This window comes from Argopecten irradians, chromosome 1 (genome assembly GCF_041381155.1).
Source record: "Argopecten irradians isolate NY chromosome 1, Ai_NY, whole genome shotgun sequence".
Lineage (NCBI taxonomy): Eukaryota > Metazoa > Mollusca > Bivalvia > Pectinida > Pectinidae > Argopecten > Argopecten irradians.
The window spans coordinates 2420101-2445573 of record NC_091134.1 but is presented as its reverse complement, the minus strand read 5'-3'; the positions used below and the strand labels follow the sequence as shown (position 1 = coordinate 2445573).

At 35.4% G+C, this 25473-nt stretch overlaps 2 protein-coding genes across 2 annotated transcripts in view; both read right to left on the bottom strand.

Moving 5' to 3' along the window:
• LOC138314979 (solute carrier family 12 member 9-like) overlaps positions 1-9897 on the bottom strand; it is a 28736-nt gene extending 18839 nt beyond the window's left edge. The window contains 1 exon segment of the mRNA XM_069255662.1: positions 9364-9897. Coding sequence (XP_069111763.1) covers positions 9364-9673 — 310 coding nt within the window. The 5' untranslated portion in view covers positions 9674-9897.
• A 5190-nt stretch (positions 9898-15087) lies between these two features.
• Positions 15088-20332, bottom strand: LOC138314970 (gamma-aminobutyric acid receptor-associated protein). The gene is made up of 3 exons (XM_069255649.1): positions 20147-20332; positions 17956-18153; positions 15088-16920 (listed from the first exon to the last, which is right to left on the bottom strand). Exons 1-3 carry the CDS (start codon positions 20234-20236, stop codon positions 16855-16857), a joined length of 354 nt encoding a protein of 117 aa, XP_069111750.1. The 5' UTR covers positions 20237-20332; the 3' UTR covers positions 15088-16854.
• Positions 20333-25473: the final 5141 nt, after the last annotated feature.

Sequence of the window (25473 nt, the reverse complement as noted above, 5' to 3'; positions counted from 1 at the left end):
AGATGACACTTAAAATGGAATAGGAGAATATTTTTATCGCAAAGCGGTCCAACATGAATATGCTGCAGCACAAAACCATTTACATATACACAGAGAACAGCATACATTGGAGAAAGTATTGCCTTATACACCAAACAGGGAAATCGTCCTAAATTGTCTGATGTCCTCTGAGGTTTTTCCTTGGGAACAAAATAAGCCTCGGCTTTCTGTCAAACTGATAGTAGCATCCCGTTCCTCTAAGCTTTCTCCAACAACTGTCACAGTCTCTTCAGGAGTTGTGGACATTTCTTATTGACTTTACATGGAATCCCACTTGGTCTAGGAGATGACCCAGTTCTAGCTTTTATAGTTACTTACTGTATTGCTCTCCACGTTTGTTCCTTGATCTCCAAGGCAAACACAGGAAGGATATTTGCTTCCCCTAATGGAATGTACTTGTCGCAATGGATTTCCTGTAGATACCGCTGAAACATCTTCTATCAGACTTCCCAATATCCAAGATCGCTTCCCGCCCAGCAGAGACCCGTTGAGGGACTATGTGCCCTTGATAACTGATTCCATTTTCCTCAATCTTTCTTTCCCTTTCCTCTTGATCTGCATTCCAGACTCTTGCCTTCTGATCCCGGGTGTCATCACGAAATTGGTACAATTATACTACTGTAGAAGAACAGGGAAAATACACATATGATTCCTCCCGGGTGCCCCGACCCGGAATCGAATCCAAACGGGTCTCCGGCGTGGAAATCTACGACTTTGCTGACTAAGCCAAAGAAGCATGCACCGTCAGCTGAGTGACAGAGGCCGTATTCGCAGTGCCAGCATTAGGCATCCTCCTCTTTTCGTAAACTCCTCTTTTCTTCAACCCTAATCTTTTTCTTGCAGAATGTGTAGACAATCGTTCCCATAGCGTCAACCTTCCTGTCTAAACTTCCAATGAGTGCTGCTTTTCTAGGATTACATTTCGGTGTAGGAGGGACCAGGTCATTCAATAAGGACTTATATTAAGCAGATTTAGACACAGTATGTGTGATTCAGATCACAGGGATTCGAGATTTAGACACAGTCTGTGTGATTCAGATCACAGGGATTCGAGATTTAGATACAGTCTGTGAGATTCAGATCACAGGGATTCGAGATTTAGACACAGTCTGTGTGATTCACATCACAGGGATTCGAGATTTAGAGACAGTCTGTGTGATTCACATCACAGGGATTCGTGATATAGACACATTTTGTGTGATTCATATAACAGGGACTCGAGATTTAGACACAGTCTGTATGATTCAGATCACAGGGACTCGAAATTTAGACACAGTCTGTGTGATTTAGACACAGTCTGTATGATTCAGATCACAGGGACTCGAGATTTAGACACATTTCTGTGTGATTCAGATCACAGGGACTCGAGATTTAGACACAGTCTGTGTGATTCAGATCACAGGGATTCGAGATATAGACACATTTTGTGTGAATCATATCAAAGGGACTCGAGATTAAGACACAGTTTGTGTGTTTCAGATCACAGGAATTCGAGATATAGACACACAGTCTGTGTGATACAGATCACAGGGACTCGAGATTTAGACACAGTCTGTGTGATTCAGATCACAGGGACTCGAGATTTAGACACAGTCTGTGTGATTCAGATCACAGGGACTCGAGATTTAGACACAGTCTGTGTGATTCAGATCACAGGGACTCGAGATTTAGACACAGTCTGTGTGATTCAGATGACTTATTCTAGTAAATGTACAACACATTTCCATTACTGATTGTTTTGTTACTTTGTATATATGGTTTTTTTATGCATCAATATAGATCAACGCTCGGTAAAATGTTTCTTACAATTAAATACATGAACATATCGTATAATCTATTCCAATACTCAGTAACTAATTAATATATTTCAATACCAATATTCTGTAACTAGTTATAAAAGGAATTCCATTCTGACGGGAAACTTTAGCCTTGTTGGCTGTTACTTGATTATTGATTAACTCTACAGTCCATATGGTGATACAACATGTCATTATTTATTTATAAATGAGTTCATTATCAGTTTGATTTAACCTTGATACAAAACATCACTATATACACTGATACAGGTACATCATGAGCACGTAATGACATTTTAGATATAGATCTGATCGAACAATACAATATAATCTACACAGCATTGTGACGGTAGAAGGCATTGTCCACACCTTAAGTAAATACCGTATACGTCCTAAGGTACAAGGCATTGTACACACCTGTAAATAAATATCGTATACGTCCTAAGGTACAAGGCTTGTACACACCTGTAAATAAATATCGTATACGTCCTAAGGTACAAGGCATTGTACACACCTGTAAATAAATATCGTATACGTCCTAAGGTACAAGGCATTGTACACACCTGTAAATAAATATCGTATACGTCCTAAGGTACAAGGCATTGTACACACCTGTAAATAAATATCGTATACGTCCTAAGGTACAAGGCATTGTACACACCTGTAAATAAATATCGTATAAGTCCTAAGGTACAAGGCATTGTACACACCTGTAAATAAATATCGTATACGTCCTAAGGTACAAGGCATGTACACACCTGTAATAAATAGTATACGTCTAAGTACACAGTACACCTGTAAATAAATACCGTATACGTCCTAAGGTACAAGGCATTGTACACATCTGTAAATAAATACCGTATACGTCCTAAGGTACAAGGCATTGTACACATCTGTAAATAAATACCGTATACGTCCTAAGGTACAAGGCATTGTACACACCTGTAAATAAATACCGTATACGTCCTAAGGTACAAGGCAGGTACACATCTGTAAATAAATATCGTATACGTCCTAAGGTACAAGGCAGTAAATCTGTAAATAAATATCGTATACGTCCTAAGGTCAAGGCATTAAATCGTACATAGGCATACTCTAAGGTACAAGCAGTACACACCTGTAAATAAATATCGTATACGTCCTAAGGTACAAGGCATTGTACACACCTGTAAATAAAATATCGTATACGTCCTAAGGTACAAGGCATTAAACACACCTGTAAATAAATATCGTATACGTCCTAAGGTACAAGGCATTGTACACACCTGTAAATAAATATCGTATACGTCCTAAGGTACAAGGCATTGTACACACCTGTAAATAAATATCGTATACGTCCTAAGGTACAAGGCATTGTACACACCTGTAAATAAATATCGTATACGTCCTAAGGTACAAGGCATTGTACACACCTGTAAATAAATATCGTATACGTCCTAAGGTACAAGGCATTGTACACACCTGTAAATAAATATCGTATACGTCCTAAGGTACAAGGCATTGTACACACCTGTAAATAAATATCGTATACGTCCTAAGGTACAAGGCATTGTACACACCTGTAAATAAATATCGTATACGTCCTAAGGTACAAGGCATTGTACACACCTGTAAATAAATATCGTATACGTCCTAAGGTACAATGCATTGTACACACCTGTAAATAAATATCGTATACGTCCTAAGGTACAAGGCATTGTACACATCTGTAAATAAATATCGTATACGTCCTAAGGTACAAGGCATTGTACACACCTGTAAATAAATATCGTATACGTCCTAAGGTACAAGGCATTATACACACCTGTAAATAAATATCGTATACGTCCTAAGGTACAAGGCATTGTACACACCTGTAAATAAATATCGTATACGTCCTAAGGTACAAGGCATTGTACACACCTGTAAATAAATATCGTATACGTCCTAAGGTACAAGGCATTGTACACACCTGTAAATAAATATCGTATACGTCCTAAGGTACAAGGCATTGTACACATCTGTAAATAAATATCGTATACGTCCTAAGGTACAAGGCATTGTACACACCTGTAAATAAATATCGTATACGTCCTAAGTACAAGGCATTGTACACACCTGTAAATAAATATCGTATACGTCCTAAGGTACAAGGCATTGTACACACCTGTAAAAATAAATATCGAATACGTCCTAAGGTACAAGGCATTGTACACACTGTAAATAAATATCGTATACGTCCTAAGGTACAAGGCATTGTACACACTGTAAATAAATATCGTATACGTCCTAAGGTACAAGGCATTGTACACACTTGTAAATAAATATCGTATACGTCCTAAGGTACAAGGCATTGTACACACCTGTAAATAAATATCGTATACGTCCTAAGGTACAAGGCATTGTACACACCTGTAAATAAATATCGTATACGTCCTAAGGTACAAGGCATTGTACACACCTGTAAATAAATATCGTATACGTCCTAAGGTACAAGGCATTGTACACACCTGTAAATAAATATCGTATACGTCCTAAGGTACAAGGCAGGTACACACCTGTAAATAAATATCGTATACGTCCTAAGGTACAAGGCATTGTACACACCTGTAAATAAATATCGTATACGTCCTAAGGTACAAGGCATTGTACACACCTGTAAATAAATACCGTATACGTCCTAAGGTACAAGGCAGGTACACACCTGTAAATAAATATCGTATACGTCCTAAGGTACAAGGCATTGTACACACCTGTAAATAAATATCGTATACGTCCTAAGGTACAAGGCATTGTACACACCTGTAAATAAATATCGTATACGTCCTAAGGTACAAGGCATTGTACACACCTGTAAATAAATATCGTATACGTCCTAAGGTACAAGGCATTGTACACACATGTGTAAATAAATATCGTATACGTCCTAAGGTACAAGGCATTGTACACACCTGTAAATAAATATCGTATACGTCCTAAGGTACAAGGCATTGTACACACCTGTAAATAAATATCGTATACGTCCTAAGGTACAAGGTATTGCACACACCTGTAAATAAATATCGTATACGTCCTAAGGTACAAGGTATTGTACACACCTGTAAATAAATATCGTATACGTCCTAAGGTACAAGGCATTGTACACACCTGTAAATAAATATCGTATACGTCCTAAGGTACAAGGCAGGTACACACCTGTAAATAAATATCGTATACGTCCTAAGGTACAAGGTATTGCACACACCTGTAAATAAATATCGTATACGTCCTAAGGTACAAGGTATTGCACACACCTGTAAATAAATATCGTATACGTCCTAAGGTACAAGGCATTGTACACACCTGTAAATAAATATCGTATACGTCCTAAGGTACAAGGCATTGTACACACCTGTAAATAAATATCGTATACGTCCTAAGGTACAAGGCATTGTACACATCTGTAAATAAATATCGTATACGTCCTAAGGTACAAGGCATTGTACACACCTGTAAATAAATATCGTATACGTCCTAAGGTACAAGGCATTGTACACACCTGTAAATAAATATCGTATACGTCCTAAGGTACAATGCATTGTACACACTTGTAAATAAATATCGTATACGTCCTAAGGTACAAGGCATTGTACACACCTGTAAATAAATATCGTATACGTCCTAAGGTACAAGGCATTGTACACACCTGTAAATAAATATCGTATACGTCCTAAGGTACAAGGCATTGTACACACCTGTAAATAAATATCGTATACGTCCTAAGGTACAAGGCATTGTACACACTTGTAAATAAATATCGTATACGTCCTAAGGTACAAGGCATTGTACACACCTGTAAATAAATATCGTATACGTCCTAAGGTACAAGGCATTGTACACACCTGTAAATAAATATCGTATACGTCCTAAGGTACAAGGCATTGTACACACCTGTAAATAAATATCGTATACGTCCTAAGGTACAAGGCATTGTACACACACTGTAAATAAATATCGTATACGTCCTAAGGTACAAGGCATTGTACACACCTGTAAATAAATATCGTATACGTCCTAAGGTACAAGGCATTGGTACACACCTGTAAATAAATATCGTATACGTCCTAAGGTACAAGGCATTGTACACACCTGTAAATAAATATCGTATACGTCCTAAGGTACAAGGCATTGTACACACCTGTAAATAAATACCGTATACGTCCTAAGGTACAAGGCATTGTACACACCTGTAAATAAATATCGTATACGTCCTAAGGTACAAGGCATTGTACACACCTGTAAATAAATATCGTATACGTCCTAAGGTACAAGGCATGTACACACCTGTAAATAAATATCGTATACGTCCTAAGGTACAAGGTATTGCACACACCTGTAAAGAAATATCGTATACGTCCTAAGGTACAAGGCATATGTACACACCTGTAAATAAATATCGTATACGTCCTAAGGTACAAGGCATTGGTACACACCTGTAAATAAATATCGTATATACGTCCTAAGGTACAAGGTATGCACACACCTGTAAATAAATATCGTATACGTCCTAAGGTACAAGGTATTGTACACACCTGTAAATAAATATCGTATACGTCCTAAGGTACAAGGCATTGTACACACCTGTAAATAAATATCGTATACGTCCTAAGGTACAAGGCATTGTACACACCTGTAAATAAATATCGTATACGTCCTAAGGTACAAGGCATTGTACACACCTGTAAATAAATACCGTATACGTCCTAAGGTACACTGGTATGTACACACCTGTAAATAAATATCGTATACGTCCTAAGGTACAAGGCATTGTACACACCTGTAAATAAATATCGTATACGTCCTAAGGTACAAGGCATTGTACACACCTGTAAATAAATATCGTATACGTCCTAAGGTACAAGGCATTGTACACACCTGTAAATAAATACCGTATACGTCCTAAGGTACAAGGCATTGTACACACCTGTAAATAAATATCGTATACGTCCTAAGGTACAAGGCATTGTACACACCTGTAAATAAATATCGTATACGTCCTAAGGTACAAGGCATTGTACACCTGTAAAAAATATCGTATACGTCTAAGGTACAAGCATACACATAAACGTTTCTAAGGTACAAGGCATTGTACACACCTGTAAATAAATATCGTATACGTCCTAAGGTACAAGGCATTGTACACACCTGTAAATAAATATCGTATACGTCCTAAGGTACAAGGCATTGTACACACCTGTAAATAAATATCGTATACGTCCTAAGGTACAAGGCATTGTACACACCTGTAAATAAATATCGTATACGTCCTAAGGTACAAGGCATTGTACACACCTGTAAATAAATATCGTATACGTCCTAAGGTACAAGGCATTGTACACACCTGTAAATAAATATCGTATACGTCCTAAGGTACAAGGCATTGTACACACCTGTAAATAAATATGTATACGTCCTAAGGTACAGGCATTACACACCTGTAAATAAATACGAACGTAAAGGTACAAGGCAGTACACACCTGTAAATAAATATCGTATACGTCCTAAGGTACAAGGCATTGTACACACCTGTAAATAAATATCGTATACGTCCTAAGGTACAAGGCAGGTACACACCTGTAAATAAATATCCGTATACGTCCTAAGGTACAAGGCAGGTACACACCTGTAAATAAATATCGTATACGTCCTAAGGTACAAGGCATTGTACACACCTGTAAATAAATATCGTATACGTCCTAAGGTACAATGCATTGTACACACCTGTAAATAAATATCGTATACGTCCTAAGGTACAATGCATTGTACACACCTGTAAATAAATATCGTATACGTCCTAAGGTACAAGGCATTGTACACACCTGTAAATAAATATCGTATACGTCCTAAGGTACAAGGCATTGTACACACTAAATATACCGTATACGTCCTAAGGTACAAGGCATTGTACACACCTGTAAATAAATATCGTATACGTCCTAAGGTACACTGGTATGTACACACCTGTAAATAAATATCGTATACGTCCTAAGGTACAAGGCATTGTACACACCTGTAAATAAATACCGTATACGTCCTAAGGTACAAGGCATTGTACACACCTGTAAATAAATATCGTATACGTCCTAAGGTACAAGGCATTGTACACACCTGTAAATAAATATCGTATACGTCCTAAGGTACAAGGCATTGTACACACCTGTAAATAAATATCGTATACGTCCTAAGGTACAAGGCATTGTACACACCTGTAAATAAATATCGTATACGTCCTAAGGTACAAGGCATTGTACACACCTGTAAATAAATATCGTATACGTCCTAAGGTACAAGGCATTGTACACACCTGTAAATAAATATCGTATACGTCCTAAGGTACAAGGCAGGTACACACCTGTAAATAAATATCGTATACGTCCTAAGGTACAAGGCATTGTACACACCTGTAAATAAATACCGTATACGTCCTAAGGTACACTGGTATGTACACACCTGTAAATAAATATCGTATACGTCCTAAGGTACAAGGCACTGTACACACCTGTAAATAAATATCGTATACGTCCTAAGGTACAAGGCTTTGCACACACCTGTAAATAAATATCGTATACGTCCTAAGGTACAAGGCATTGTACACACCTGTAAATAAATATCGTATACGTCCTAAGTATCACCTGTGAACACAATGCGATGACGCTAGACTTACGTGTGTTCTAAAATAGGTTATATTTTACAGAATAGTCGTCGGCGAGATTAAATCGGTTTTGGATCTTTTCTCAAACACGACTTACATCGCTAATATGATTTCATATTGAATCATTGATTACTTTGATCAATTTGATCCGAGCTATCGTAAATACATGTTTATGAATTAAAGCTGACATGTCCTAAATTTATCTAAAATGTAAAACCAAAATGAATCAAACCAAACATACATGCTTGAAATATTCATATAAAATACATTCCATTTTCATGCATGTATTTTTTACATACAAATTGTTTACCATAAGATATGAGCATACTTTTAGACGTTATCTATCTAAGACGTTTACGACATTCACGACGGAAATGTAGGACGGCGCGACGTGGTGATGGCAAACGAATGTCTATATATATGGAAATATGGGTAGACAGCCGCGACGTGTATGGGTTTGACTGCACGTGTACATAGTGTAGGCTCTGGTGTTTGAAGAAAGAATGAAGGTAGATATTGGCTATACCCGAAAACAGTAGTCGATACTCTAGACTATTTAGTCCTTATTGGACACCTTGGGAAATACAGAAACAAACATGTGATATTTTGAAGCTCTATTGAAAAGACGATAAAATATTACGTGCTCCTTCAGAACAAAAATCCTATACCTAGCTCGTTTTTACCTTTTTGTAAAACATATCGCGTGACTAACGCTATTGGAAGTCTGAGAGTTCATTCTCTTGTAATATTTGATTCGTTTCCATGGCAACGAAGAATTGGGAGCAGGCTTACCAGCATATCATCTTCGGTATGGAAAATGGAAACCTTTAGGCCTAATACGGAGATGTATTTACTTACCTGTACGGAGAAATAGAAGAGTACTAAACATTGATAGAGCGACAGGTGCAAATACACCAGCAAATGTAGATAATGTTCTCCGGGGGTCATCAGAGACTGATTCCGAATCGTCGTCATAGCCACAACACGGTAGGAATCCCAGCACGCGCGATAAAATTCTGCTCCTCCCTACAAGTCTCACTATTTCATACCACCGACCCTCCCCCGGGGAATCCTCGGCCCCGGGGTCAAGTGTTTTATATCCATCGTGCCTGTGAGATTTTAACGGCGACAAGTTTCGTTTATCCTCGTCGTTAAAAACCTCTGCCATTTCGTCTTCTCAGCTGATCAAAAACACAACAGACAAAATAGCCGGTCTAGGACGTTGGGTTGGCAATTACGCAAAAAACACCATTTGATATTTAAAATGCTCCGAAATTGATAGCTGTGTCATTCCCCATACATAATAGCTGTGTCACATGGTTTTAACAATATATATAATATACAGAACTGGAGATACACACGACAGTCTACCATCACATGAGAATATCGACAATGGAAGAGGCAAGCTTGCCTTGATGTGTCCGGTACAAATTGATTAGTACAGTCCCAGAATCGCCATACCTAATTTCAGATCTATTAATTTCACTCGAACCCCGAGAAAGATGTCCTAGAGATGCCCTATTTATATATTTTAATGCATTGCTGTAGCAGTGACCCTTTACTTTCTGACAACACTGTTCTGTTTCAATCGATAGTACATCCAAAAGAGGGGCATGCTCACACGACGTGTACAGTATATTGGCGTTTCCCTCTTAGCACGTGAAACAATGTCTATAAATAACTCGCGTGATTATTGTTTGTTTTATAACAACATTCTATTACAGGGATCGTCTACTCAATTTCAATCTGAATAGTCCGTATATTATCTCGTATATATAAATATATAACACATCTGATTAGATTACACAAATGCAATACTATATACATTTACACATATACCAACATTTACTATGTACAGACAGTGAGATTTCACGAAAAGTAGAGGCTCTGCACTTAATACTTAATTTTACCGTGTAGATACGTCTGGTTTGCCTGTGACCTTCACCTTTTTATGCACTAGTGCACTCAGCTGAAGGGTATATTGGTTCAACTGTTGATAAAGACATGTGGTCTTTCTGATAAATGATAATTACAGCCAGGTGATCCCTAATACAGGAATGATTTTAATTATATCAATGTCTTCTCTACAACATGTTTGAGAGTAGTTAAAGAAGGGTGGTCTCTAAGACAGGCTTGACTGTAGTTACAGATAGGTGGTCTCTAAGACAGGTTTGACTGTAGTTACAGACGGGTGGTCTCTAAGACAGGTTTGACTGTAGTTACAGAAGGGTGGTCTCTAAGACAGGTTTGACTGTAGTTACAGACAGGTGGTCTCTAAGACAGGTTTGACTGTAGTTACAGAAGGGTGGTCTCTAAGACAGGTTTGACTGTAGTTACAGACAGGTGGTCTCTAAGACAGGTTTGACTGTAGTTACAGACAGGTGGTCTCTAAGACAGGTTTGACTGTAGTTACAGACAGGTGGTCTCTAAGACAGGTTTGACTGTAGTTATAGAAGGGTGGTCTCTAAGACAGGTTGACTTGTCTAAGACAGGTTTGTACTGAAGGTAAGACGGTTTGACTGTAGTTACAAAGGTGGTCTCTAAGACAGGTTTGACTGTTTAGGTGGTTCTGACATGAGTAGTTACAGACAGGTGGTCTCTAAGACAGGTTTGGCTGTAGATATAGACAGGTGGTCTCTAAGACAGGTTTGACTGTAGGTACAGACAGGTGGTCTCTAAGACAGGTTTGACTGTAGTTAAAGAAGGGTGGTCTCTAAGACAGGTTTGACTAGTTACAGGCAAGTGGTCTCTAAGGCAGGTTAGACTGTAATTACAGACAGGTGGTCTCTAAGGCAGGTTAGACTAGTTAAAGACAAGTGTTCTCTAAGGCAGGTTTGACTATAGTTAAGCAGGTTGACTGAAGGGTGGTCTCTAAGGCACAGAAGACATTTCTAAGCGTTGACAGATTGACTGTAGTTAAAGACAAGTGTTCTCTAAGGCAGGTTTGACTATAGTTACAGAAGGGTGGTCTCTAAGACAGATTTGACTGTAGTTATAGACAAGTGGTCTCTAAGGCAGGTTTGACTGTAGTTACAGACAAGTGGCCTCTAAGGCACGTTTGACTATAGTTACAGAAGGGTGGTCTCTAAGGCAGGTTTGATTGTAGTTATAGACAGGTGGTCTTTAAGGCAGGTTTGAATGTAGTAACAGACAGGTGGTCTCTTAGACAGGTTTGACTGTAGTAACAGACAGGTGGTCTCTAAGGCAGGTTTGACTGTAGATACAGACAGGTGGTCTCTAATGCAGGATTGCCGTAGTTACAGAAGGGTGGTCTCTAAGACAGGTTTGGCTGTAGATACAGACAGGTGGTCTCTAAGGCAGGTTTGACTGTAGATACAGACAGGTGGTCTCTAATGCAGGATTGCCGTAGTTACAGAAGGTTGGTCATTAAGGCAGGCTTGACCTCTGGACCCCCCAAACAACAAAATCTCGCGCCTTCATGCAAATTCATCAAAACACATCATAAAACTCATCTCAGCGATTGTTAATCGTAATGTATTCCCGGGGGAGAACCCGGAACCCTCAAAGAACAAAATCTCACGCAAATTCATCAAAATACATCGTAAAACTCATCTCAAGCATTATAAATCGTATTTTTTCCCGGGGGCCGGGAGAGAACCCAGGACCCCCAAAACAACAATATCCCACGCATTCGGTGCTCGCAAATTCATCAAAATACATCGTAAAATCATCTTAGCCATTCTAAATCGTATTTTTTCCCCGGAGAGGGGGGAGGAGAACCCAGTACCCCCAAAACAACAAAATCTCACGCATTCGGTGCTCGCAAATTCATCATAAAATCATCTTAGCGCCCGAGGGGGGTTTACAAAATATTGAGGCCCTTTTCCACCTCCCCCATTACGTTTCATCTTCCTACGCCACTATTTGGTATTAACTAGACATATACAGTGTGATCTTTTGCTCCGAAATTCCCGACTCCGGATAAAAGGTGTTCGACAGACATTTTCCTGTAGGACCAAGTTTAATGTGGATTTGTTCAGTGTGTGTTGTTGAAATCAGTTGTAATCGTATCAAACCTGGGTTCACACTATATTTCAGGAATATCGACATTTACACATCGATTTGTACTGTGCCAGTCTATCAGCCTGGGAGACGGAGCGGCGCACCATACCAATCACTGTAATTACGGCTAAAACAATTACATGGCTTCACTGATTCCTGCTGAATAATCACTTCTAACGCCGTCTCATTTGTAAGATAAAATAAGAACCAATCTACAAATCCTTAATCTGACAATAGCAGTTTCCATGAAAGCTGAAGTCTGCAAGATTTCACAATTTAGCATGGCAGTGGCAAAACCATCAGCGGAAACCTATGGACCCAGGGGTTTTCAACGATGTGGGTAATCTTGCCTCAAATCGATGGTTTGCTTTGTTTCCTCGAAATTTGATTCTTGGTTAATTCCACTTACCAAAGTTACGTTACTTATTTTTAATTGGTAAGTATAATGCGTTTATGTTCCATGAACTAAGATTAGTTTTCCTACTTAGTATTCGGTGATGAACTACATAATGTATATCTGTCTAGCAGCAATCATTTACTCACGAGAGACGACGCTGGCTGAATGGTTAACATGTCCTTCTAATTACAGGGACATGGCTCGAATTTTTTACCGACAGTATATGTATAGATTATAGTATCATATGTATATATAAGTATACTGTTGGTTTAAAAAAATCGTACCAGGTCTTTGTGCTACTTATGACCCATGTCCGTACACGTTTTGGTTGCAAGTTCGAAACTCGTGTGACGCAGTTGGTAGATCCAAGCTATGCAGGTTGGCGGTTTTATCCTGGAACTTCGTCCATCCTCCACCTCTGTTAAACGTGACAATTCCTTAATGGACACGGGTTTTAATAGCACGTAATATTAATTAAAGTGAATAGTCGGGCAAGGATGGCTAAAGTCGGTAAAAATGGTGTGAATGTATCCAGTATAATTTCTTATGAAATGGAAAAATAAAATCTCTCGTCAAAATCTGTCTGCGGACGAAGAAATTAATTTAAAGTATGGGAATTCTAAAACGGTCCTCCTGGCTCACTATGTCCGTGGTTACATTTCTACACAGCCTCGCTTTCAATTTTTCTTTACTTTAATGGTCAGAACTGGGAAACTAAGCAGAACTTGACCGTCGTATTAATATGTGAGAACTTTTGGAAGGCCAATGAACGCATTTAGACTGGTTTTCTTTGCCCGACTATTCACTTTAAACCCAAATAATTCACTCCTGTGTACATATTTGAACCCTTCTAAATATGAGTGCAATAATTCATTATGAAATGACTGGGGAGCTGGTGATAATCTATAGGTGACATATACACAGCACGAAATACTGCAGCAATAACAACTGCCCTTCTCTACTTATCCGTGTAAGCAGTTACAGTCACACTGAATCCCGAATATGGTTGTCTCATAGATCGATATGCAGAAAGACCAGACTATTTCTGGATATTGGGAAAGGGTCGGCTGCTACAACCGGACAACAAATATCAATTAAAATCTACGACATTTCAGTGAGTATGTCCGAAATTAGCCGCCGTACTTTCGCCCTGATTCCCGATCGAAGTTAAAAAGCAGCTACATGAGCCATGACACTAGACCTGTGGAATGGGGAAATGTATGGTCTTGTGTAAGTCAAGGTCAATCTATAACTACGTAACGGAATAACTGTTTGGGATTGGTGTAATTTGATTCAAAAGCTAAAATCACATTTAAGCGTTTAATGGAGAGGAAAATGGCTACAAAGTTCTACAAGAATCACAGCAGAGTAGAAATACTAATCCATGAAGGCATTATATAATCACATGTTTCCACAAAGCACATCAGCTTGTATAGAACATTTTTGTGGATAAAATATCAAGACAAGTAAAGGTAGCCTTAAGTCATTACAGCAATTACGTCATTGTCCTCCTCTGTGTTTCAAAACGTAATCAATAAAACATCATGAATCAGGAAAAAAGAAAGGTGAGTCACAGCATGACATCATAAAGCTCCGTGAGGTAGTCTGATCCCGTGGAGATATGATCTGTTCACATCCGTTGATCATAGCATTTCCCATACGATATGCCCGGTCCCCAGGGGAGATGCAGTCTAAACGAATCAATATTACCTGTGTATCATGTAAAACGTTTTTGTCAAATTAAACTGTTTAATGTTAGAACATTTAACAACAGATCCTTAGGGTAGTAACGGTCCGTGTGCTACTGATGTCGTTACAGAGTCAGTAATCGCGATCGGCTAACTGTCCACCACAGGGACATGTGGATTTATTTTACTTTGACAATGGACACAAGGCCGGTGTCTCGTGATTGGGTGGCGAATACATCCCGCGACTTTAAATGAAAAGGTATCCTTCAAAATAGGGAAATACCTTTTGCTTTAATAAATTACACTAAAGTGGTCCTCTCTGTCTTTGACACAAAGACTTTGTCTAGTGTCAGGACCAAAGATTATGTACATGTATGTCTAATATATCAAGGGAAGTAACTCTATTTTGTACCCCAACGAGGCCATGCCAGCAAGAGTTACCTCCCATACGGTAATCATAATTTCCAATTCTAATCACAATTAACAAATCTTTCTTTATTCTCAATTTAATAAAACATGTTTGGGATGAAATCAAATATATAACAGAAACGAACTATATACCGGAACAAAATTCTAATATTTAGAATAAAAGTCTGTTACTACAAGTAATATTTACACAAATTAACTAATGAGGATATCACTATCATTCTAACAGTGCTCACAATAACCAATTCCATGCAGTTAACTTGACCTGGTTTCCTAGCAACCATTTTATCACACAAATAACAGATTTGGTGACATTTTGGTGACCAGTGACCAGGAGATAAGGATGAACAACCGCTTCAACATGTTAAATGTTAACAGGAATTTATACCCAGATAAGAAATATGTAAAAACTTTCACTTTAGGCAAGGTACTATGTAGTAAGACAAAAGTTGTACAATCAAGGTGTTCTTATCCATTTCCAAATTAAATGAATTAATCATTGGACATATAAAATAAAGCCATACCAAATGTTAATTTTACAAATTCTGAAAAAAATTAGTTTAATATTATTTCTTATTTGAATGGAGACTTTCACTTGTATGTATTACCATCATATTAGAATCTAGTATTGATTTATGTCAACACATTTAAAATTTAGGAATTGATTTTAATTGTGAAACCACTCTTGAAATAAAATTTATAATCAAATGTTTAGAACATAATAAACTGTATTTGACATATAAATATTTTGAAAGACAACTGTAAGAAAACAACAACACTCTAGCTGTGTTCATGAGATTTAGTATAATCCAAATATTGCAAAATTTCAACTTTTTGGAAAAGCAAAATACCAGACATACTCTAGATAAATCCGGTCATAAGAAGTATAATGTTTATCTTAATACGAAATAAAACATTGGTATACATATGTCTCTAAATACATTTATAGCTGTGATCAATCCTTAGTTTGAAATAATTAACAGGTATGAGATATAATTTGAACTCAAAATCCACAAACAAATGGGTTAAAACAACATGATATATGTGAACAACATGAAATAAAATAAGTATGGTGATAAAACATCCATTTTACCCAAGATTTGCTGTTTTTACATTTCGCTATTGTCTTTGATAAGACATTGCTCAACTTTAAGGTTCTGTGCACTCTTGATCTTTACCGAGTCAACCTCTTTTTTCATACCATTGTGAGCATCTTAGTCAACTGCAATACATATGTGCCCTATTTTTGATAATTAATCAGGTTTTTGCAATAAAATGAAAAAAAAAAAAAAAAAAAAAAAATGAGGGCAAAATTTCTTTGATCTTTGGTCAGAAATTTGAAATTGATATGTCATAGTTCTGGGAATGGATCCAAAATGTTTCCTGTGATGAAGCGTGTCTACTAAACACAGAACACACTTAAGGCAGAAACACAGGGAAACCATAAAACCTCTTTATGTTTTAATCATAAATCAATCATTCATAAATCTAGAAGATACTTTAGTTTGGCGCTTAAAAACTTAACCGGGATATTGACAAGACTAAAACCTCATAAAAAATCAAATGCAGAATTTTTTGTCTGTAAAATCTGGCCCTGTCCAGCAGAGAAAATGAGTTAAAATTCACATTCTCACTCTCTCATACAAACAGCACATAACATTGCCTTTAATTCATGTACAATAATGTTTACATGCAAAATTTAAGATCACCAATGAATAAGTCAAAGCAATAAAATATTTCCCCAGCGTGGTTTAAAGTTCTGATTGTGATGGAAATATCAGCTGAAGTACTAGAAATCCTTGTCTGACACCAAACTCATTGTCCGTACACACTCTCATCACTGTAGGCAATGTACAGGAAAAAGTCCTCCTCATGGTGTTCCTACACAAACAAAACAAAACATAACCTTTTGTTTCACATATAAATAACAACAGGTTCAATATACAGACTCCCTTGTTCGAATGGCAGATAAAGCTGATTTGTCCAAAGTTAGTACTAGTGCCATCAACTGGAGAAATAGCTAGTACTAGTGCCATCAAGAATTCATTTATTTACTCCATATAAAAGACTACAATCAGAAACAATAACTTAAATATTTAATGATTTATTTATCTACATTTAAATTATCTCCCTCTTATTTTGAAGCTGATTCTTAGCTAGAGACTAATTATATCTATATAAGGGAGTCTACATATCCCTATATACTTTTTTTTCATATGACACATAACAGTATCAGACTACTGGATGGAAAATGCATGTCAAAAACTTCCTTTCGTTTCAAAATCTATTTGTGCAGCACTGCTGAATTATATAAGGAGGCGAAACAGATAGTTTGATATTTAAATTTACATGTCACTTCTACTACATAAACTAACCAAGGCAAAGTGAAGTATATGACAGTATAACTGACACCCAAAGCATGACCATTATGACGTCACTAATGTTGACATGCCGGTGGTGACGTCAACTGATCACAGTCAAATTGCTGTTCCATCTAGTGGATTAAATTGTCTTTGATAAACGCATTTCCTGGTTTAGCTTACACAATGTTAATGCAGAGACCCTAAAATGAGTTGATACTGTACCTGTAAATATAAGCATTAAACTATCTTCCTGTGGCATCTATGTTCTATATTGATGCCAGGGCTTTGCAGACAATCATCTTATAATGCGCTAACGGCATCATGAAGATTGTGTGCAAAGCTCTGGCATCTATATATATAGACCATAGATGTCATTAAGAAAGTTAAATGCTTAAATACCACCAAACCACATGGCTTATATATGCCATAACACAACATTTAACCAAAATTCAACTTTGGGCAAATATTATATTAGTTCTCTAACTTCTCGGGCTGACTTATATAACTATAATCCTCTCAATCTAGCAATCAACAGTGTGAAATACAAGTTTACCTGGTACAATGACCCCATTGTTGCACTTGTTGGAGGGATCACATTGTTAACGAAGAAGAAAAGAGCGTCCTCTGGCCTGAGGTGTATCCGTTTTCTAATTAAGAAATAAAACTGTCCAACAGTCAGATCAGAGGGAACCAGATATTTCTTTTTGTCTAAATCACCAACTCTAGCCTTGGGTGCCTTTTCCACAATCACCTGCAAAAAGGGAAGACATCTTAGATATATATCTTTATCCTGTAGAAATTAAAGGGAAGACAACTGAGATAAAGATCTTTATCCTGCATAAAGGAAATTAGGTAACAGGCAACTTATAGGGAATAGCTATTGATCTTTTTAAGTATTTTCAGCAATTTATATTTTTTGTCTTTGAGTTTTGTTCCTTAGGTGAATTCATTAATTTGATTGGGTATGTTTCTCCTTAAAGTTGAAATGAACTTTTGAATAAAAAGTGGGGTTCTTTCATTTTCTGAGAAAATGGATATATATGGGAGAGGGCGTAAACACAAAACCCTGACATATGTAGTGTAATGCTGATAACAGACTTTGCCAGTTACAAGGCAACATATAAAATAATTTTATCATATATAAAGAATTATCACTATATAATGAATATTATTTCTAAGTATATGTTTTCTTATTATAAGACTATGTAAAAATATACCAACATATTTTTGTCCTACATTTACAGTATAACTGTTAGTTCAGTTAAATAAATAATGCATAATGTGCTAGAAATAGTAGATGTCTATATGTATAACAAGTATAGATAAAATTAAATACAAATAAGTAATTTTGCTTAATAGATTAAATCAATAAGTACTTCTATCCACTTCCATTATAATTCAATTACTTAAAGATGCTTCACCGCCGACAGATCTAGAGCATAAATGATATTAATCACTTGAACAATAATTGGTGTTTAATTGTGTAAATATATGTTTAATTAACACAAAAAGTAATATAAAATAATTTATTTTGCCCTTAGTACATGCACAATCAGTACTTAATTCCATATAGGATATAGTGCCACGGAATTTTTTCGGGATGCAATTAATTATTTTTTGTAACTTTAACTTGAAGTAAAATTAGAAGCTCAAACTTTCCAATGGTGGTAATGGTGTAAAGTAAGTAACTTTTGTAACTGAAGAAAAATACTAAATCGTCTGCTCATGTTTTTGATAGTGAAAAAATGCCATTTGTCAGCAGTGGAGCATCTTTAAAATAAATTTACCGAATGTTGTCAAATCTTTGTTATAAACTTATAATTCTTGTATGAGTGTGCAGTGTTAACATAATCATATATACTGAAGCTTATAATTATGGCACTGACTTTGACTAATAACTAGATAAAGTGTTTGTGTGTAGGGAATGTGCAAATTTGAATCTTATACATATATATATATATATATACTTTATAGATCCCTTAAAATGTTTACTCCTGCTAGGGTTATTGATAAATTGGTTAGTACCTGCATTTAATGCAAACAAACATGTCAGCTAGTCACCACTAAATTAAATTGTATTGAATATAATAACAACATTTATTCACACATGATTACTCTACATAAAATCTAGTGTAAAAGTATAATATTAACAAAATCTCAGACTTATCAATCAATACAAATAAGATACTATCAATGTATACGAGAACAATGGATAGCTAATTGACAGATCTCTATAAACGCGCTCTGACTGGACAATACCCAAAGGTAAACAAACATCTGTCAGAGCAGGGGCTTGGATTAACAGAGGGCGCAACAATGCCAACGGCTCGTACTATTAGCCATAGCCATAGCCAAAAATGCTCTGATTTAGATGTAACAATGATATGTACAAAAATACGTCAAACGGTTACAGTCTAACAATAAGACTAAAATGATGAAATGCACAATCAGCTGATCAAAATCAAATGCGCATATTCTATTTCTAGGGATTCGCGATCGGAACAAAACAAATTTGGGCGAGAGGTAGTTAGGCCTAGACGGATTCCAAACAAAAACATTCGAAAATACAATTGATATAATATATAAGACTAATATATGAATATCAATGTAAGCTTTAAATGATGACGACGCATTCAGAATAACTATGACTATGATTTTTGGAATGTACTTTCATTTTGAGAGAACAGAAAATTTCTGGCGATCTGCAATGTCAATGCATATTATTTCAACTAACTAATACATACGGGAACTCGATCGGGATACTTCTTTCTGATTTTCTCTCCTTCTGCTCTTCGTTTCTCGAATGGATGCTCTTCTTTGTATTCCCACTTCATCTTTGTGTGATAATGTCAATAACAAACACACAACTGCCTTCTTGCTCCCAGTCAACAACAAATATGGCCGACTTTTGTACCGATGTAAACAAAAAATTACGTACGTTATGAAAAGTAGTCCCTAGATTTAGCATAATATTCGTTCGAAAATAGGATTCTAATAATTATTGAAAGTGAATTATGCGTATCAAGGGTTACATATGATTTATAAAGATAAATGTGCACTTTGATATAACCGACTATTAGAAAATAAATACACGTCGCGCAGTAATATCATATCAGTCACAAGACCTTACGTCACAGAATGGAACTTATTAATGTCTATTTTTAGATGATTCAAGGGACGTAACTCGATATGTCGTCAGCTCTTGAAATATTATAATAATTATAAGAAGGCAAACTTACAAGCTTAGATTAATACATTCTGACCATTTTTTGAAAAATATTATATCAATTCGTTTATTGAAAATTGTATCAAGATTATGTTTGGCTCTATATTTGTTTTATTGTTGATGGGATCAGAAAATATGTTTCTGGTGAAATGCTGTGACTAACTTTAGTCATGCTCAAGCCCCGTTATTAACTAATTTACTAGATTTATTTTTATAAACTAATGTAAATAAATGTCTTACACGTTTTGAAAATAAATGTTTGTGACAAATCTCATTGGAAATAGCGGATATAGACAGATTTATATAAATACATATCAAAAGTATATATTTATAGTAAAAAATAATATGTCTGTTTAGGGTTACCCGAGCGACCCTAATTTTTTTCCAATTTTCTACGAAAACAAAAAACAACAACTAAAAGTTGGGATTTCGATCTCAGACTCCGGTTCCGGCCATAATTTTAGAGTGAAAGACACTAAAAAACCCAACAACTTCCAGACCTATTTTTTTTATTTTTTTTTTATTTTTTTTTTTTGCCAATGTACATTTTTTTTTGTGTGTAATGTGTAACTTTTAGTCTACTACCAATTGTAATCCTAAAATGATTTTTTTTTGTGTTATTGCAATGCAAAATGTGGATCGAGCTGAGAATCAACTACAATATAACACGAACAAGGTTATCAAATACATTTCGTTAGCCTTTTTTCAACGAGATCTAAATCTCACAAAGGTTGAAATCTGGTTTTCTAAAATTCTGCAGCCTTTGTATAAGCGAAGTTAGATGAAGAGGGGCTAGTTTAGTTCTGTAGTCCTGTCTGAATGTAGCACTATGTACTTCGTCTGATTGTTGTGAGGAGTTTATAACGACGATAATGATGATTCTTCTCCAAAGGCTTTCTCAATATCACTGTAAATATTATATATATTGTTTTACTATTTCCATTAAGGATATGCATTAAAGATAACATGGGTTAGAGAGTTATCTTTCAATTTTTCTTATAAAAAAAAATGATTTTTATTTGATTAAATGTCCATTTTTTCATTTTAAGTGTAACCTTGCTGAGGATCTAAATTTAGCTGGATTATTTAAAACCACTATGATAAAAAGGAGATTAAAGCCTAGTAACAGAGTAGATAATGAAATTATAATCATTATAAAACAGTATATTTATAGAGTGAGATGTTTACATAATTCACTTAGTATTAACTCTCTCATAAACATTATTAAAGACAACTACATAATCCAAAAATTCGTTTCTACATGTAAGGATGAAAACGCTAAACTTAAATTTGAAGGGGAATGGAAAAAATGGGACAAATTAGTTACGCTCTAGGCATTGGGATAAATAATACCTCATTGATTAACACTATTATTATAAGATATATGATTATGTAAAATATTTTGAGATTTATTAAATAAATGTTATATGTTTTATTTAATATTTATTCTCATATATATATATATGTGTGTGTGTGTGTGTGTGTATTTTCCCCTTCTCTAATAAATACTTATTCCTCCAGATAATCAGATTTGAGTGAATTATCTCCCCTGATAACTGTGTATTCTGGTATATAGCCCCTCACAAAGCCAATATACTATTTCCAGTTTTATAAAAGAATGTTTTTGCATTAACATGTTTGCTTTATGTTTTACCATCCTACCCAATTTGTTCTAAAATAACATTCTCCTTTTTTTCTCTCGCTCTTCTTCTTCTCCTTTTTCCTCTTTCTTTTCTCATCTTTCTATCTATCATAATTTCTCTCTTTCCTATAATCAATACATAGTACTGTTACACGTCATATTGACCAAATTATAAACTGTAATTAAAGCAAATGAATACAAAGATTTTTTCTTTTCTTTTCTTCAATATTTGCTGTTTTAATATAAACTTGTTTATTGTACCCTTACAAAATGACATCACTTGTATACTGTATATACACTGTATATATCTGTAACAGATATGAATTTGTAAATAATTACAATAACACTTAAGCCTTATGCAACCTTATCAATTAAGAAAGTAATGTGTGGGAATGTAAGTTTTGAAATTTAGAAAGTATTCTGCGGGAATGTAAGTGCAATGTGATATGTGAATTTAAATGTATGTATGAATAAAAATTAGGTATAAACTAAGTAAGAAAGTGCTTTATGTTGATGTAAATGTATGAATAGATAAAATGTTATACTTAAAAATTAGAAAGTACTGTGGATATGTATGCAAGTTTAATTGACCAGGAAAGAATCTAAGCAAGTAAGAAGAGTGTTTTGTGTATGTATATTGATAATCTATACAGCATGAGAAAAAGCTATGCACGAGTGTAAGGGTACATGTATGATTACACACGTGGGAAAGAGTAAATATATATGATGTATGTATGATGATCATTGATCACAGTTATCTTGTGTACTTTACATGTATTGATGAAAAAACTGAATAAAATGTAAATTATAAAAAAAAAGGAGATTAAAGACAGAACTGCAAATGTTAAATGTCGAAACATCTGAGTATCTAATAATAATAATAATAAAACAAATTGATGAAAAAAGGAGTAAAAAAAAAAAAAAACAAAGAGAGGAAGTATGTATACATGTTCTTTATGTGTAAGGTAAAGTACAGTATAGTGTAACTTAGTCGGTAAGAATGAAACTTGAAAACGTGATTAGGTTTTAAGCTTGGGAGTATGTGATTAAGTATGGGTAGGTGTGGATGAGTTTGTACTGACAATTATAAGTACATTGTATGATGGATTTGTACTGCTGATCATAAGTACATTGTATGATGGATTTGTACTGCTAATCATAAGTACATTGTATGATGAATTTGTACTGCTAATCATAAGTACATTGTATGATGGATTTGTACTGCTGATCATAAGTACATTGTATGATGGATTTGTACTGCTAATCATAAGTACATTGTATGATGGATTTGTACTGCTAATCATAAGTACATTGTATGATGAATTTTTACTGCTAATCATAAGTACATTGTATGATGGATTTGCACTGCTGATCATAAGTACACTGTATGATGAATTTGTACTGCTTATCATAGGTACATTGTATGACGGATTTGTACTGCTAATCGTAAGTACATTGTATGATGAATTTTTACTGCTAATCATAAGTACATTGTATGATGGATTTGCACTGCTGATCATAAGTACACTGTATGATGAATTTGTACTGCTTATCATAGGTACATTGTATGACGGATTTGTACTGCTAATTACAAGTAAATTGTATGATGGATTTGTACTGCTAATCATAAGTACATTGTATGATGGATTTGCACTGCTGATCATAAGTACACTGTATGATGAATTTGTACTGCTTATCATAGGTACATTGTATGACGGATTTGTACTGCTAATTACAAGTAAATTGTATGATGGATTTGTACTGCTAATCGTAAGTACATTGTATGATGGATTTGTACTGCTAATCATAAGTCCATTGTATGATGGCTTTGCACGGCTAACCATAAGTACATTGTCTGATGAATTTATACTGCTAATCATAAGTACATTGTATGATGGATTTGTACTGCTGATCATAAGTACATTGTATTATGGATTTGTACTGCTGGTCATAAGTACATTGTATTATGGATTTGTACCGCTAATTACAAGTAAATTGTATGATGGATTTGTACTGCTAATTACAAGTAAATTGTATGATGGATTTGTACTGCTAATCATAAGTACATTGTATGATGAATTTGTACTGCTAATCATAAGTACATTGTATTATGGATTTGTACCGCTAATTACAAGTAAATTGTATGATGGATTTGTACTGCTAATTACAAGTAAATTGTATGATGGATTTGTACTGCTAATCGTAAGTACATTGTATGATGAATTTGTACTGCTAATCATAAGTACATTGTATGATGGATTTGTACTGCTGATCATAAGTACACTGTATGATGAATTTGTACTGCTTATCATAGGTACATTGTATGACGGATTTGTACTGCTAATCAAAGGTATACTGTGTGATGGATTTATACTGCTATTCATAAGTACATTGTATGATGGATTTGTACTGCTAATCATAAGTATACACTGTATGATGGATTTGTACTGCTAATCCATAAGTTTACATTGTAAATATGAATGGTAGACGTATTTCAAGTGAGAAACAAAAACATAAATGTATACGTAAAACAATTTATAAGAACTATGAGTCTGGTAAAAATGTTGACAACATTAAAATCGTAACAAGGAGGATTTTCACATTGTCTGTCTGTCTATACTTCGATTACATGAAAGGCGAACCGAATAAAGACACACTCTTAAGCATTATGGGGACTGCACGATTTGACGAACCGAGTAAAGACACACTCTTGGGCAGTATGTGGACTACTTTATTTGACATAAAAATAAGTTGAAAACGTATGAACTATATCTACCCCAAATTACATCTACTGTATCGCCGTGACTTAGTATTCCTGTACACCGTTGCTGTTCATGCAAGAAACAAAGAGCGCTCCCGTGTTGATATTATAAAAAACCACGTTATAACTCCCAGTCTCTGACCATTTCTTGTGATTAACAAATTATTATCTGAAGGACATGATATACCAGTAGATTTGTATGGCAGATGTAGTTAGGGAACGCTTACTCTTCAGGAGCTCCAGTGTTATGAAAGCGATATGAATTACTTTTTCAGTTCAATATTGATGTCAATATCCTTATTCGATCGGATGATGAAAAATATGCGTGCAAAATAACTTGAAAAAAAATCGTCAATGCCTATAGTCAGTTAACTTTTGAAAATACATATAAGTAGGTTTTCATAAACCTATTTAGTGAGTATGTTGGGTCTAAATTAATACG

What these genes read in the sequence shown, in the direction of transcription:
- LOC138314970 (XM_069255649.1), bottom strand. Translation starts at nt 20,236, where the DNA reads ATGAAGTGGGAATACAAAGAAGAGCATCCATTCGAGAAACGAAGAGCA. An exon ending in AGTATCCCGATCGAGTTCCC is followed by an intron (nt 18,154 to 20,146) that starts GTATGTATTAGT and finishes CCCTTTTTGCAG; the next exon opens with GTGATTGTGGAAAAGGCACC. An exon ending in CAATGGGGTCATTGTACCAG is followed by an intron (nt 16,921 to 17,955) that starts GTAAACTTGTAT and finishes TTGTTTGTGTAG; the next exon opens with GAACACCATGAGGAGGACTT.